Source organism: Perognathus longimembris, chromosome 1 (genome assembly GCF_023159225.1).
Source record: "Perognathus longimembris pacificus isolate PPM17 chromosome 1, ASM2315922v1, whole genome shotgun sequence".
In the NCBI taxonomy this organism is placed as follows: domain Eukaryota; kingdom Metazoa; phylum Chordata; class Mammalia; order Rodentia; family Heteromyidae; genus Perognathus; species Perognathus longimembris.
Genome location: NC_063161.1, coordinates 146,414,866 through 146,432,435, shown reverse-complemented (window position 1 = coordinate 146,432,435; position 17,570 = coordinate 146,414,866). Strand labels below are relative to the sequence as shown.

Sequence of the window (17,570 nt, the reverse complement as noted above, 5' to 3'; positions counted from 1 at the left end):
AGGAAAAGAGGAGATATTTTAATTGGTTGTTTATTCAGTGGTAATTGCAGAGCCAAGCTTTTCAAGGGGTGGCATTCATCCTAGCCTAAAGCAGAAATGTAGGATGTTGGAGCCTCTCTCTCTGGCTTGTGTGTGAGGTTTTTCTCATACTTTGGGAAGCCTCCATTTCCCAAAGGGGTAAGAATCTATGGCAGCTAGCCACGGATTCCATTGGCTGCTCTCCTGCTCATCTCTCTCTCGGGGAGGACCCACCCAAAGTGGCTTTATGTCTAAAAGATTTCCTTCCATTGGCTCAGATCTTCTACTAATACAGAACCAAGCTGGGTGTCCCCCAACCCCTCCCCAGCTGCCTAAGTAAGAAAAAAAATATTGAGGGGACAGGTGTCCATGCAGGTATTTACTTTGCTCTTCCTATCCACTGACAACCATGATTTCCCTTCCCTTTCCCAAAATGTGTGGAAGAAAGTACAGGAGGCCAATTTATAAGGAAAACGAGAGCCCGGGGAATATTGACGATGCAAGAAGGGAAATGACTTGTTGAAGGAAGGCCCCTTGGCTTGCAGCTGTAGGAAGACTAGGCCTATGTGAAGATCATACATGGGTCAAATTCATTTTAAAAATAATGACTTATATCCCAGAAAATCAACCCAAACACCAAACCACTGTGTATTTACTAATTTAAGTAAGAGAGTGGCTTTTGGTCCCCAAGTCTACAAGCTCATGAGGATGCACCCTCAGGGAACTTCTCCCACTCCTAGCTTTCAGTGTCTCTTCCTTCTCCTGCTACTTCAGTCACTCTGGATTCAGGGTTCCCTTATACCCAACACCCTGCATCTTCCCTAAGTATGCCAATCCCCCAAAGCATCTTCATTAGTTCCTCTCGTCTCTGTCACAATATCTTGTCTTGAAATATAATCATATATAAGGATAATATATAAATAAATAAAATTTTGTCTCCTGGAAAATCCAGTGTATAGGTGATGAACTCCATGTGTCTCCCCCAGCCCACCTTCTTCTGTATAACACCTATCAGAGGTGTTGACAAGGCCAGAAGCAATGCCAATATTGTGTGCCTAAATCATGAATCCCACAGCATTAGCTGCTTTCACTGCATTACCATTCGTACAATGACAATTGTTAACAATTCCCACATCATTGTTTCTACTAACTGATGATGAGTTTTTCCTTCTCGGCACTCCTTTTAAATTCGGGATGCACCACCCTGCTTTGTGGTTTATTCACAGTGCATGCACTTGTCTTCTCCATTAGACAATGAGCTTCAAACAGTGAAGTCCGCATTGTTATCTTTTGCTCCAGAGAGACAACTACTAGCAAGTTGTGATTATAGGGCCTTTCCTGGTCAACCTTTGCATGATTTCAACACAGGCTGAGCAAGCAAAGGGATCAAAGAAGGTAAGTGATTTGCCCAACCTCATATTTTGAATAGAAGACACAGAAGGACTTGGCAATAAATCTCTATGTTCAAGCTTTAAAGATGTAGCCCTGTATTTCAGTACTTCTTTACTAGTCAACAAATTCCCTTCTTTGAAGAGAAAACAATTCCCTGCCACAGTGCACAGCTCAGACAGTCAACAATGGGGGAGATAGTAGCCCCTTCTCTTCTTAGATGGGCACCCCTACACAGAACCTGAATGACCATTTGGCCTCCGGACACAACACTGCTGTCTGCTCAGCCGCTCAGGAATTCTGTCTGTTCAGTGAGCTTGTGAAAATGAAGTTTACAATCTGCAAAAGGCTAAATCCACAAGAAGTACTGAAGGAAAAAGTTTGTGAACTGATGCCTTTAGGAAATGATCTTTTGAAAAGTGTGTGTGTGTGTGTGTGTGTGTGTGTGTGTGTGTGTGTCCTGGGGTTTGAACTCTGGGCCTTGGTGCTGTCTCTGAGCTTTTATACTCAAGATTAGCACTTAACCATTTGAGTTACAGCTCCACTTTTGGCCTTTGGGTGGTTAATAAGTGATAAAAAAGAAAGTCTTATGGATTTTCCTGCCCAGGCTGGCCTTAAACCACAATCCTCACATCTCAGTCTCCTGAGAAGCTAAGTTTATAGGTGTAAACCACTGGTACTCAGCATCAGAAATTTTTTAATTTTAAATATACAAAACAAGAGTAAGGCAGAAGAGTAAAGCTTGGTACATTCTCAAACATACCACCATCATCTACACTTATCCTCCAGCTCTGCTAAAAACCAAGTAACAGAATAATCATCATCACAGATTGGGAAATGCTGAGATACATTGGAATGTCTCGCCTAATTTTTTTTCCCCAAAGCGCCCTCTTAGGAGTGGTGTCTCTTTACTTCATGCACAATGCATGCACCTGGATTCCACAATGGAAGTTTTTGGTCCCCTGGAATGTCTGTTTCAGGGGGCCCAGCCCAGATTGCCAAGACGCCCAGACTTTACCCCTTTGCCAGAACTGCATTTCAAAGCCATGAGTGCAGTTCTGGAGGGAGATCAAAGCTCTCTCCACTCAACTGTCATTAGAATATTTTCTTTATGCATCTCACTTGCTACGAAGTGCCAACAACATATTTCCTAAATGCACTGGCCTGAGATGGTACAACTCAGTAATAATCTGAATGGGAGGGCTGTCAGGGCCTGTTTTATTGAAAGAGAAGCAAAAGAGAACCACATTCAAAATGAACAACAACAACAAATCTCTCACATGAAATCATGGGAAAAAGTATGGGAAGGCCTGGGCCTTTCCAAATCTAGGAGGCATAGCATGCTGGCACTCTGATTTGGAAGACTGGTCAGAGGTATGGCTTGCAGTGAGGGCAGCATAAGCTGGATGGGTTTCCATAGCCACCCCATCCCACACAAATCTGCATTGTCCTGAAGGAGCTGCACAAGTGAGGCTGTCATGTCAAAGTTCTGCTTCCTGGGCTTCCTTATGGGTGCAGGTTTGTTTGTAAGGATGTTGCTGACCAAGTACAGAAAGTCTCAATCTGTAGAGTATTTGTCTAAGTGGAGAGAAGCTGCTTCTAATGGAAAAACATGGTTATTTTGGCTTACAAGAAAAGGCACTAGACTGTTATTTTCAGACAGAGACTGACAGATTCAAATTCTCCCTCTTCTACCAAGTGGTCCTGTAACCTTGGAAAAAATACTATCTCTCTGCACTCTAATTTCCTCATCTATATAATGGGAATCATAAAATTCAACCTAGAGAGAATGGCATAAAATTCAATGCATATATATATATGTATGATGTATGTATGTATCCATATATGTGTATCCTACAAAAATAGCAAATCTTTCCCCAATATGCATAATTCTCTTCTATGTTTATGCATGGAGCTATATAGAACTGGTTTCAGTTCCCAATGCCTGTTGGATTTGCATTGCATCACTGAGTCCTGGGTCCAATCACTTGACTAGTATGATTGTCGTGTGTGTGTGTGTGTGTGTGTATGTATGTGTGTGTGTCCAGGTAGGGGTTGGGGCAAGGGGAGGAGGAGATGCTGTGTTTATCCAGGTCACAGAGCAAGTCATGTAGCATTGCCTGTTTGCAAATTCTGGTTGCAGCTTGTCATTTCCAAAAGCCCCACAAATCCATGAACCACGACTCCATTTCAGAACACACCAGACCATTTGAAAATGATTATCAAGTAGTAAGATCAAAGCCATCCAAGACAAATCATTAAGGCCAGATAAGCTTCAGAATGCTTATGACATCCACATCCTTATTCCAAATAACAAGCAATCTCCAAGCTGTGACCAGTTCGAAAACCTGAGTTTTCTACTTTGTCTCAAGGGCTCTAATGATCAAGACTTTATTCTTTTCCTTTGTTTTATTAAAAGAAATGACTTAGCCTGCCTTTCTTTAACAACACACATACACACACACACAATGCTTGGAGAGTTTATTAAAATTCTTGGAATTCTGAACGTTTGGTTTCTAACATAATAGCTTGTAGTTTGGTTTCTAAAAGAGTATCCTTTATACGAAAGTCTGACACATAAACCAGGAAAATATAAGAGCAACAGAGATCAATTGTAAAATGGATAATTCTTGGATTCGTTTATTAAATAAGTTATTCTTTCATTACCTTCCCTATCCTCTTTCCCTTCCTGACTGGTTTCATTTTTTTCTTTCCTTCTTCATACATCATCTAGACATTCTTTTCTACTTTCATTCATCAATATTTATTGAGATTTTAGCACATTCCATGCCGTAAGCTAGAAACTGGGCATAAAATATGAAGATATATACCAATATGTACACATGTTTCTATATATGTACATATGTATATATATATATATCATCTTTTTTTTTTGAGACAGGGGTGCAACTTGCGTAACAAAGACTGATCTGGAATACACTATGTACTCCAAGTTGGCCATGAACTACTGATCTCTCTGCCTCTGCCTTCCAAATGCTAGGACTATACACATGCACCACCATACCTGACTGAGAAAGATTTAATTATCAAAGAAGCTGGTGCTGGTGGCTCATGTCTGTACTCCTAACTACTCAGCAGGCTGAGATCTGAGGATCGTGGTTCAAAGCCAGGCCAGGCAGGAAAGTCTGTGAGACTCTTATCTCCAATTAACCACAAGAAATCTGGAAGTGGCACTATGGCTCAAGTGGTAGAGCGCTAGCCATGAGCTGAAGAGCTCAGGGACAGCACCCAGGCCAAAAGTTCAAGCTCCATGACCAACAGAAAAAAAAATTATCAAAGAATTAGAAGTTGTATGAAGGAAGTGAGATTAACAAATCACTGATCACTACATAATATGATCATATCAGGGAAGTTTCCCATTTAAGGTAGTTTACTATATACTAGCACTTTTGAAGTACCTTTAAAAATACATATCTCTTGGAGCCTTTATAAAAACTATAAAGACTAACTATAAGTGCCTCTAATTTACTGATGAAGAAACCACAGCTAGGTGAGATGCTGCCACTTTGTCATGTTCTCTCTACTCGTTGGTACAGCGGTAGAATCTGATGCTTAGTTTTTTGGATACCAAAAACCATCTCCTTAACTACAGGTCTGTCTTTTACTTATTTTTTTTATGGTGGTAGTGGGGTTTGAACTCAAGGATTCTTGTTTGCTCATTTGCCACTCTGCAACCTTAATGATGCCTCCAGTCCCACTACTTACTCTTAAAGGATATGTGACTTCTAATGGTGGGCTGTTGAATAAGCATAGTAATGCATGTATCTAGGCTGAAGCCAGATAAGACACTACTGAAATTTTCACATACAGAATAAACATTAGTTGGATATTGGACCACTGTGGGGCACAGAGAAAGTAGCAAGACCCCCATCTCCTCGTCCACCCTAAACTCAAAGGAAAGAATGAAAAGAATGAGAAACTTCAGGCCCTCATGGGCAACTATGGGAACACATAAGGAACTTCACAAGGTGAGAATGAAGGGGTCAGTAGTAGCTTGATCAGGAAGGCTGGTGTGTAAAGATTGTGCAAAACTGAAAAGCAAAAGTTTCGGGAGAGAAGAAAAGGATCTGGGTTATGCTGTCTTTTTCCCCCATCCAAGGAGAGCTCTAGAGGAATGTGTAGGACTAGAAGAAGGATGAAAGTGAAAAAGGAGTAATTGGCAATATTGTGCAGAAAAAGGAGGTGCCATAAGAGCATCTAAGCGACAGTATAGTCATTCACAAAAAAGGAAAAGGGTTGATGCTGAATTGGTGGAAATAAGAGAAGCTGAAATGATGGATCTGGCTTCCGATTTGGTGTACTATGCTATTTTACCCTTTTCAGTCTCAGATCCTACACATCAAAGCCATGTGATGGCTGTACTACCGTAGATCTACCAGGAGATGAATCTCCTGAGCTTGTGTCCTTTGCTGGGTTGCTCTGAGGGTAAACCCTTAGGAAAGTGGCTAGCCTACAGCATTCTAGGGAGAGAGCCATGAGGTGACCATGTGACAAATGGGATGGAGGATCCCACGGTTTTTGATTAGAGGAGGGAGGGGCTGATTCAAAGAAACAGAACAAGAGACTTGCTCAGATCTTTGAATTATTGAGAAAAAAGGGGGGAGGCAGGAGGTGGAACTGAGTAGAGACTTTAACTGTGATAAAAAAGAAAGCATTCAAAAGAGGAAAGACTTGGAAAAAATTATGTTTATTGTAATCAAAGTAAGCCAGACCCATAGAAACATTGTTTGCATGGCCTCATTTGTGGTAGCTAAAAGGTGCCTATGAATTCACAAGTGAACACATTGGGTGGTATGCAAGGGGTTACAAGTGAATTAACTGAAGTGCAATAGACTCTATGGAGAGTGTAAACAGTGTCATTCTTAAGAAAAACAAAACAAAACAGTAAGTCAAACCTCAACAAAATAAGTGCCAGGAAATGTGTACTCACAAGAGGGTAGGATGGGGCCAGGGAGAAAGGGCTAGAAGAATGAAGTGGAAAAGGGGAGAATGTAGTCAAGCATTCATTGTACATACCACAGAATTGAGAAATGTAAGGGAAGAAGGATGTAGAAGGGGTGGTGGTGAAGATGTTGAAGTGGTGACACAGATAAAGATGCTTTGTAGACATAAACCACTTCATTAAGAGGCAAAACAAAAATTAACTAAATAACCTAAAATAAGATAAGTAAGGGAAAGGGTAGGTTCGGAGGGCTGGGTGAGATTGTTGAAAGGGGCGACAGCGATCAAGATCTACTGTATTCATACACTGCTTTGTCGAATGGCAACTCTTGGGACAATTATTGATAGATAATAAAAATAGATTTAAAAGTGGGAAAAAGAAATTCTACATAACCTATGGGGTCTCATATAATAAAGGCTATTTGAGTAATTCTCCAAAGGGAAGAATAAACTGACATCAGAATAAAGGACTGCAATTTTAAATAAGTGCATTTTTATCTGGGACTACACAGCTGCTACTTTTCTCACTTAGCTTTTTGAAAATGGCTTTCAGGACCTGCTGGGGCAGAAAAGAGCCAACTCAGACACACTAGTTTATCTCTGATACATGGCTTATCCCTCAGGACTCTGCCTAGAGGCAATTCTATTCTGCCTTGTCTGAGTCACTTGGATCTTCCCCTTCCTCTTAAGAGCTACTAGCTACTAACTTGTGCACAGGAAATTCCAAGATGAAAAAAAGAATCACACCTGTGTCATGAATACCAAACACTCCCGGCATTTGGCACTATCATAAGCACATCATCACAGACGCTCATAGACTGTGGAGCAGTCATCCAAAGATCTTTACTTGAATTTCTATCATCTGTGCTCTCTGTCTCAGGGAGTTTTCAGAGAGTAGTAATGCCTGAGAATCTCCTTATAGATAATAAAGTATAATGGTACGTTTCAAAGTACCAGAGTAGCAATGTAGCCATCCAGTACCAAGCAGCTGCTTTCCAAACAGGGTTATAGAATTCAAGGAGTCACAGCTTGCTTTTCCCACCACCTCACTTCCTGCCTGGAGTATCAAAACCACAATTGATAAATAGTACAACTGGCCACATTGAGAAGAATATACACAGCTCACTATCAGCACTGGGCTTTGCCTTATGCTTGGAATGCAATTTAACAAAGACAACTCGCATGTGTTTCACAAGTTGTACCAAGCAAACACAATGTTTTTGATGCATACCATATTTCAGAAGACTGTGTACTTTGGCTCTCGATGATCTGAAGACTCACAAAACAATATTAAGTTTGGGAAGGATAAATTAGGACTTACATCATTACCGATGTTTGTCAATATAGCAATGTCTGGAATTTGGTCTGGACCACAGCCTATTGAAATCACACAACCTTAGGCCAATAACAAGTTTATTCAATAATTAAAGCAACATAATTATGGTAGCAGGTAGAGAGCTCACTGGATGACCTTTATGAAGTGTAATAACTTCTTCAAATTTTGTCTTTCCTGGGGTTACAAAGAAAGATAGGTCTCAGAAGGCCATGTGACAAAGAGTTCAAGTATGGCAAAAGGATGCTGGAAAGAATGACACTGTATGTCATGCAGTTGAAAGCAGAATTAAATGCAAATTGATTTTCTGGAAAGAAGATGCCACATGCAGGGCCTGAGGGAAAATAAAATAGCAGACATGCAGACTGCCCAAGTGTGGGTTACCGTCATCAGGCCACTGTTAGGATTTAAGTGATGTGAGCAGGATTTTTCCCCCCAACTTGTCATAAAGCATAACTATTCCTTCATTGCTACACTGAACAGATTGTACTCAGTGAGATGGAGGAGCTGGAAATTCCTTCGAAGGCTGGAAGATCTCTCATTCCCTTAGGTATCACTCATGTCAATGGTGTTAGTACAGCTTTATTTGCATCTTATGAATACATTAAGCCCTTCGTTTGTGCTCTTTCTTCATTTCTATCTTACCCTAATCTCCAGAAAACAGAAATGAGGATAACGATGCCTGATTTGAGAATATCTGAATAGGAGCAGGTGCCAGATTTTTGCCATTTTTCAGATGAAGAATTTCAAGAGAGGGAAAGTGTCTTTACTGCATGCTGGTCACACTGTTATTACAAGACTCGACACCTTCTTCCTCATCTTTGACCAAACCACAGGCAAACCGTTTTCCTACCATAGATCCTCATGGGAAAGGATTCTTTCTGGTGTTTCTTCTCCATCCTTTGGAAAGATTCTAAGACATTTTCATGCTTTCAGGAGTTAGGAGTCCACCATTGCCCTCTGTGGCCATAAAAATAGCTCAGTAGTCAGAAGTCAAGCTCAAGGCTAAGAACAGTAGCTGGCTGCCTGAACTCAGAAAAGGCTGAAATAATTAAACATCAGCAGTTTGACCTGGAGACAGTGTTTCCTCAGAACACAGAACAGAGAAAAAAAGAAGCAAAGATCGAAGGAAAAAAAAAAAAAGACAATGTTTCTCCAAAACATAGGGCAATGAAAGTCCACTCCATTTATGCAAATGAATCAGTCAGTGAGCAAAAGGCACTACTGCCCACACACTAGTTGTCCATTTCCACAAAGTGAGAGTGGAGGCGTGCTCCTTCTACCTTTTAAGAGGTGGAAAAGTGCCCGGTGGTAAATTTGAAGGAACAAGCTGAGCTGTAATCAATTAAGGGAAGTGTCCTCCTCTAAAACAAAACATGCTGTCATCTGTGAGTTCAAGCCTCCCTTATTGTTCCCCTAGCTTTGTTTCCTAACCTGGAAGGGCTTTGGGCCCATTCCCGAATCTGTGGTAAGTAAGCAGTGCAGCATCACTGATGGATAGGGAAAGGGAAATGAGAATTTTGAGGATGTCAGACTCAAGGTGGATAAAGCTCAACAGCTTCCTGCTGACACCCGCCAAAGGATGCCTCGCCTCGTACTCCCATCAATCCTGGGACCTGGAGATGAGAATAAACTTCTAGGAAAGGGGTGTGAAAGGGAGTCCTATGATCAGGACACACTTGAGAGGTTCCCAGACATGTCTCTCCCCAAAGTCTCAACTTCTACCTGACAACTTTGAGGATATGAGGTGTACCCAAACAGGCCAAGAGGAGGCTTCCTCAACTCGGTCCTGAGCACATGATGGGTGGGTGCTCTCCTGGCTTCCAGTTCTTTTTCTCTCCACTATTATAATGATTCCCAACCTGGAACCTAGACATGTTTTTCATCAAACAACAACAAAAAACAAAAACAAACTTGGCCAAGTGCCAGTGGCTCAACGTGTAATCTTAGTTACTCCAGAGGCTGAGATCTGAGGATCACAACTCAAAACTAGCCCAGGCAGGAAACTCATAAGATTCTAATGTCCAATTAATCACTAAAAAGCCGAGAATGAGCTGTGTCTCAAGTGGTAGAGTGCTAGTCTTGAGTACAACGGATCAGAGACAGCATCCAGACATACACGCACACACGTACACACACACAACCAGTAAAAACAAAAAAAAATTGGGTAGTCAGTCTTAAAAAAAATAACGTATTTTAAGAATGAAAATGATCTTAGTAAAGGATCTCAGTTTGTGTATTGCAGTTCCATCCAGTCCTGTTGGAAGGCAATCTCTTTAAAGCAACACCGGTGAGCAGGAGATGGTATCCAAGTATTCCTGTAAGAGAAGAAGGAACTTCTCCAATGCCTTACTATGTGCCAGACACAAACCCAGGTGTTTCACACAAGTGTCACCATTTGTGTTTTATGACATGCTACAGGTTAGCTGTTACCATCCAGTTTTAACACTTGAGAGACCTGTGGCTCTTATAGAATAATGTGCCAAGGTCAGACATCTCGTGCAGAGTGGAGCCAAGATTCAAACCTTGGTCAGTCTCCAACATGAATAATTTTTCCACTACGCTAGCCCTGACTTCTGTTATTGCTGTAATGAATATTAGTCACGTTAAATAAACTCTGATATTCTGATTATAAAATTCCAAGAAATTCCTCTGACATGATTACTGGCAAAGAATGAACAAAATTACAAAAGAAAGGAAGAAAGAAAAAAATCAACAACGTTGTTATTTTCATGCTGGTTAAAATCTTCCCAGAACACTTCCTGATATATTATTTTGTGGGATTTTTATGTAGCCACATAAAATAATATGTGATGCAGACAGATACTATTATTTCTCTCAATAGATGCAGAAATGGAGAGGCTCAGAGAGACGAAGAGCCTCGCCTAAGAGAGCATAGCTAAGTAATGGCTCAGGCAAGGTTACAATCTATTTCCTCTTGGTTTGTTAGAGCAATTATAAATTGCTCTAATTGTTTGATATCTATACTCTGAAGAACAAATAGTGCAATCTACAAGCCTGATGCCACAGATAGACTCACCTCTTTCTTGCTTTCTCCTCATCCGTTCACCTCATCCCCTTCATCCCCTGTTCTATTACCTGTCAAGCATGCCCACATAGTTCTTTTTCATCATTACAAAGTATGTTCATGTTGGAAATCTTTCCTAACTTCTCTAAGCCATAGAGGTCCATGCTTTGCTTGGAGCTCGCAGGAGCTTTGCAGTCCTTGTGGACTGATTGTAAATTAGTCATCTGCCTCCTTGTGTATGTCTACAGTGATTGTAACAAAGTGCCATAAAACCACAGCATTCACACTCCTGATGACAAGAGATTTCCTGGGTGTGATGGCACATGTTTATAATCCCAGCTCTCAGGATGCAAAGGTTTGAGGACTGATGGTCCAAGATGAATTCAGACAAAAACAAAGCATAGAACTTAATCTGGAAAACAAACTAAAGGCAAAGGGCCATTAAGTGTGGTTCAAGTGGTAAAGTACTTGTCTCACAAGCATAAGACCTTAGGTTCAATCCCCAGCACCATACCCCCACCCACACATGGAGAAAGAGAAAAGGGGGATTTCCATCATAACATATGGGTCATATCAACAAGATCCTTTGCCTTGTGATTTTCAGTATAGTTTTACCCAATGGAAAGCACTGGCAGGCCAAAATGGCAATGTCAAAGCAGCTCTGCTAGCTTTCTTCTGGGCAATTGGCTATTATGTAGGTTCTTCCTATTGCTGATAAACACATCTGCTGCCAGCAAACCTTCTCCACACAGCTACTATCTTTGAGTTCCATAGTGGCCTCCTCCTCTTGCCCCTATAGACCAAGAAGGAAATGGCTTCCCAATTTTGCTATCCCTTGGGTAAAGCACTAGCTTTTGTTGATTGTCCTAAACCCTGGCTACAGAGTTATAAATAGTTGCTCCTCTACCCACCTTGGTTATTTTATTTGAATGCGCCACATGTTTCCTGCCTAGCCAATGTTTTGTGTACCTCTACCTCTTAACTGCCTGCCTACTCCTAGATGCCAACTTCCTTCATCCCACCTTCAGCTTGATGCCTTGATTTCCCCAGTCAGAACCACCCTTGTCAATCCACAAGTCAGGTGTTGTGTTTGCCTATGACTCTTCCATGGCAGTAGAAACTCCCGAGAGTTGAAGAATATATTCAACTCATTACAACACCCTGAGTGAATCGCAGGGGAACTGGAAGAGGTAGTGAGAGAGAAGAAAGGTAAAGAAGCGGTTGGGGAGTGGAGGACAGGAGAAGAGAGAGAGAGAGAGAGACAAATAAAGAGAAAGAGAAGGAGAGGAGAGAGAGGGAGAGCAAGAAGAGAGAGAACATGAACCGTGCATAAGAAACATATCCAATTCTTTACTAAAAACATCACCTAGATAATGTCCATTTGATTTTCACTGTTTCTGTTTAAAGTTCCATCCTTTCTCCATTCTTTCCTAACTTCTTTTTGTCTGTCTTCCATCCTTGCTTCCTTTTCTCTTCTCCCTTTCAGTTTCAAGTCATAAAGTATTTCTCTGTAACCTTCCATGGTTTTCCCTCTGTTTATAGGATAGCTGGTTTGGCCAGAACCCAGGAACCTCCAACCTCATCAGGAAATGACACAGGGCCCAATGGGGATCACTCTGGGCACATAGCTATCCCAGGCTGTGAACAAACAGGCTCTGGCGTGAGTGGTCACAGCACTGGCACAGGGCCACTTGTAGACATTCTGGGTATGCAGTCTCGTGACTGAGAATGAGAAGGCCTTTGGAATCTGCTGCTGTTGTCTGCTGATTGTGAATTCTTTGGAACCTGGGGCCCCATGGCCATTCCACACCAGCATGGTGCTCTGAAAAGGACAGTTACCCTGGGTCATGACCCAATTGCTCTCATCAGGTTTCTCCCAGGGCTTCATATGAACCATTAACCCTATCATCCCTGTACTTTAATTGTGCCTTTAACCATTTGGTGGATTCAAAAATATCCACCTTTATCCAGGCACCAGTGTCTCATGACTATAATCCTAGGTACTCAAGGGACTGAGATCTGAGGATCATGATTTGAAGGCTTCCTGGGCAGAAAAGTCTGTGAGATTCTTCTCTCCAATTAGCCAGTGAAATACTGAAAGTAGAGCTGTTCCTCAGTGTTAGAACTCCCCTTTTGAGAAAAATCTAAGGGACAGAGTCTAGGCTTTGAGTTCAGACCCCAGTACTGGCACAATACACACACACACACACACACACACACACACACACACACACATACACAGGCACATGCACACACACACACACCCCTTCAGTTAGAGCTTTGGATTTGCTAGGCCTGGGTTTAAGTCGAAGCTTTTTGTGTATTAAGCAGGGGGACTTATATCCTTCTCAATCCTGTATATCTTTCAACACAATGTACTTAAGGACCAAGTGCTTCCTAACCCTTGGGAGGGGCTGAGTGAACATTTGTTGCATGGATGGATACCCATTCCCTTTCACATCCACTCTGCTCTGACACAGAGGTACCTATGGGATGCCAGCACAGTAGAACATACACTACACTAATAGCAGAAAACCTGCCTTTGAGATTGGCCTAATGACTTTCCTGACTCATGAACTTGGCTAAGTCATTGTACTAGGTAAGCCTCCTCTGTGTCCCCATCAGTCAAATGCAAATGCTAACTCATGTGTTGTTTCACTTGTCAAGTCCCAGCAAGGTCCAAATATGAGCAGAGGTGACAATGCTTCATGAACAGGAAGGCCACACACCCTGACTCCCTCTCATATGTACTCAACATGCCTTGGTGCCAAGGTGAGAGTCTAGGGGCTTTCCCAGTGCCAGGAGGGTGAGATGACGTGCTTTCTGACTTGTGGCCAGCATTACCATTCCTCTGTACATAGGTACTCTGACTGTATACCAGAGGCCCTGGCTTTTTATAAAAGAGAGACCTAAACAGAAGTGTCAGCAGAAAACCTGCCGAGGTTGGCAAATGTGTTTGTGTCATCAGCAAGTCCAGGGTCCTGTGTGTTGGACAGAATGGAAAAGTTCAGCATGAATCTGGGAAAAACAGGAAAGTTGATGTTGACTGTTTCTCTGGCTGAAACTAGCCCCTTTAGATTCCACATCAAATGTAGGTCACCCTCAAGTTCATGTTGGGTTTGCATGTTGAGATTGCTGGTTGAAGAAATCAGACAGGAGGTCCTCCATTGTTCCCATCCTTTAAGCCATACAAGAGACGTTCCCTCTGTCTTCCACATCCTCCCTTCTCCCTCAACCCAATCTCTGATGTTCAAATTGTAACTACTCTTTAAAAAATATTTTTGTGTATATTTTGTATATACTGTAATGTTATGGAATACATTTAGATCATAAAAGGTTATTGTAGGAAAACTAGTACACATACCATCACCTTGCATAGTTGCCTTTCTGTAGCAAGAAAAACTGAAACCTTTAGCACAGATTCTAAATACAGTAAAATTATATTGTCTATGGTCTTTGTGTTAAAAATTGGAACTCTAGATTTGCTCTATTATGCCTCAAATCACACCTATTCTCAAACACCTTGCTGAAATAATACTTCTATGCAAGTCAATCTGCAACAGCCTAGATCATACACCACACAGGTTTCCTTAGACATGGAACAACAATGGCACTTATTGAAAAGGAACTTATGGAAAGAGACTGAAGTTTAACACACCCTCTCTCAGCCTTAAGCAAACTAAAGAGCAAGTGCTGTGGTCATTCCACCTTTGTAGATGTAGAAACAGGTCCTGTGAGGCCGCGGGAAAAGGAAGTGATAGAGCTGAGGCCTAAATCCAGCTCTACCAACACTGTGCCCAACAGAACTCTGTAACGATGGACGTGTTTCCTGTTGTTCTGTCTGTAAACCTCATGTGGCAACTGAGTACTTGAAATGTGGCTGATGCAACCCAGAAATTGGGTTTTCAATTTCATTGACTTTGAACTGACCTAAATGTCTTCACATGTGGCTAGCAAATACTATATTGGATGGCGCAGTTGTTCTAACCCACTTGACTACAAATTACCATAGCTATTTGCACTCAGTGCGTGTCATCCAATTTATATTCAGCTCTTTGAGAAGATAGAGTTCTGAGATTTTCTTTCTTTCCTTTCCTTTCCTTTCCTTTCCTTTCTTTCTTCTTCTTTTTTTTTTGTCAGTAATGGGGCTTGAACTCAGGGCCTGGGTGTTGTCCCTGAGCTCTTCTGCTCAAGGGTAGTGCTCTACCACTTGAGCTACAATGCCACTTCAGGTTTTAACTACTCTCTGGTGGTTAATTGGAGTTAAGAGTCTCATGGACTTTCTTGCCTGAGCTGCCTTTGACCCCAGGATCCTTAGATTTCAGCCTCCTGAGTAGTTGGGATTATGGGCATGAGACAACAGTACCTGGCCTCTGAGACTTTCTTGGTGGCCCGTGGTAAATAAATAAGTATTCAGTAAGTACCTCTACAATGGCCTAGGCACCTATAAGTTTCCCTTGATTGCCTGAGTAACAGAAATACCTTGGGTCTGAAGCTGCTGCATGCACTGAAAAATTGTCCTAACCCACATAGGCCTTGGATGTCATATTTACCAAATGGGAATGGCATGTGTAGCTCTCAAGGGTGCATCCTCCACTCTAGAGGGGCTTACCTGTGTGGAGAGTCCGGATCAAAGCATGTCTCGGTGACATTGGTGATGCTGGGGTCACAGCACTCTCCACCATCAAAGTTGAACCGTTCATAGTTGCAGTCCATGTCACACAGGCCATTCTGCTGCTTCTTCATAAAGGCCGGGTGGCGCAGGTGCCGACAGTCCCCGCCATCATGGCCCGTCAGCGTGTGGTTACACTCTGGATCGCAGCTCTCATCCCCAATCTTGCTGATGTCACAGTTGGCCAAGATAAGGCGGTGGCGCAGGAAGGAGTTGTTCACCTCCAGTACCTCCAGCTCCCAAGAGATGTTGTAATGCTGGAAGGCCTCGACCAACTGCTGGTGCTGGAAGTCCACCTGCTGGCGGCTCACGGTTGGGTTCTCATGGTCATCGTCATAGAGGTTGACCACGCGGTAGCGCACCACCTTGTGCTGGCGGAATCTGGGGAGCTGGTTGTAGCTGGCAATGACCTCTTTGTTGTCACACAGCGTCTGCCCACACAGAGGGGGCTCCAGATTCGTGTCCAGCAGGAAGCCGTGGGCATTACTGAGCTCCACTCGGGGGCTGTGGCCATCTTTCATGGGGGACCAAATGCGTTGCACATTGTCCCAGTTCTCCTGGAGGAGGAGCTGAGGTAGAGGGGTGTAGAGGCCATGATTTTCCATGTCCAGTAGTATCTCTCGCTGGGTCCTGGCCACCTTCCATAGACTGAGGTGCTCGATATAGCCTCGGTAGTTGTGACTCAGCGTACTGCCCCCCAACATGAGCACTTTACACTTCTGGGTCAGTGGGCTGAATATACCACCCACTTGCTCCCTGGAATTTGCCACCTGGGCACCATTCACATAGAGTTTCATCAGCCGTCCATCATAGGTGGCAGCTAAAAATACCCACTGGCCTGGGAGGTAGCTGCGGTGGGCGTTGATGGTGGTCACTTGCCGGGCCCGGTCTGTCTTCAAGGAGAAAAAGTAGCGTGGGTCTCTGTTGCCTTGATCACCGACGGTGTGAATGCCCACGACCCATCCTCGGTCACGCGAGGTATAAGAACATTTGTCATACAGCCCTATGTGGCCCCAAAAGAGAAAGACGAATAAACAAAAGATGGAAGGAAAGGGAGATGAGTTATTTTTTCTCCTGATAAATGTCTACCTCAGGAGGTCCTAAACTAGTGGTTTTCAAATTGCTTTGTGGAATCCTGGCAGTTACTAATAGTGCCTCTGGGACTTCCCCAAGGGTGGTTTAGCAAGGGTTAAAGAAACTGAGAAGCACATAAATTGGGCTTGGAGCCATTACATCATAACCCTTCCCCACACAGGCTCACTTTGTGAATGGCTTTGAATATGGAGGGTGTGAGGGAGTTTCATTTGCAGAATAGGTATATCAGCTAAAGGAAACACAAGAACAATAGTGATGGCATCAATAAAAATCTGAAGAACACTAGTTGTTTTTGTTTTTGCAAAAGTTCAGGAGAGGGGCTGGGAATATGGCTTAGTGGCAAAATGCTCGCCTTGTATACATGAAGCCCTGGGTTCGATTCCTCAGCACCACATATATAGAAGAAAGCCAGAAGTGGCGTTGTGGCTCTCTTGGTAGAGTGCTAGCCTTGAGCAAAAAGAAGCCAGGGACAGTGCTCAGGCCGAGTTCAAGCCCCCGGACTGGCAAAAATAAAACAAAACACAAAAAACAAAAAAACACAAAAAAAAGTTCAGGAGAATACATTCTAATTAATATACTTGTTGTTGTTGTTGTTTGCCAGTCCTGGGGCTTGGACTTAGGGCCTGAGCACTGTCCCTGGCTTCTTTTTGCTCAAGGCTAGCACTCTACTACTTGAGCCACAGCGCCACTTCTGGCTTTCTTCTATATATGTGGTGGTGAGGAATCGAACCCAGGGCTTCATGAATGCTACGCAAGCACTCCACCGCCAAGCCACATTCCCAGCCTAATAAGTGGTTTTAAGTGGAGAATAATAGGTGAGGTAAGAGGAGAAATAGCTGATTATAACAGATGGAAGATACTCATTTAGAGGACAGTCCCTGGACAGGTCATGTTAGCTTTGTGTATACACTTGTCATTGGCAGTCATTGAATGATCTACAGTGTTGAACTGGGAGAATCCTGAGGTCAAGGGTGGAAGAGTTAAGCACTTTTGTTTTTAACAAGAATCTTAATTAGTCCTGACATGCAGCCCCCATAGAGAGGTTGACATTTAAGAGCAAAGCTGGGAAAGTA

The 17,570-nt window shown here is 42.7% G+C and overlaps 1 protein-coding gene across 1 annotated transcript in view; it reads right to left on the bottom strand.

Moving 5' to 3' along the window:
• Positions 1 to 17,570, bottom strand: part of Pappa (pappalysin 1) — a 226,571-nt gene that overhangs the window by 178,986 nt on the left and 30,015 nt on the right. The window contains exon 2 of the mRNA XM_048340520.1: positions 15,343 to 16,405. Coding sequence (XP_048196477.1) covers positions 15,343 to 16,405 — 1,063 coding nt within the window. The remainder of the gene's footprint in view (positions 1 to 15,342; positions 16,406 to 17,570) is intronic.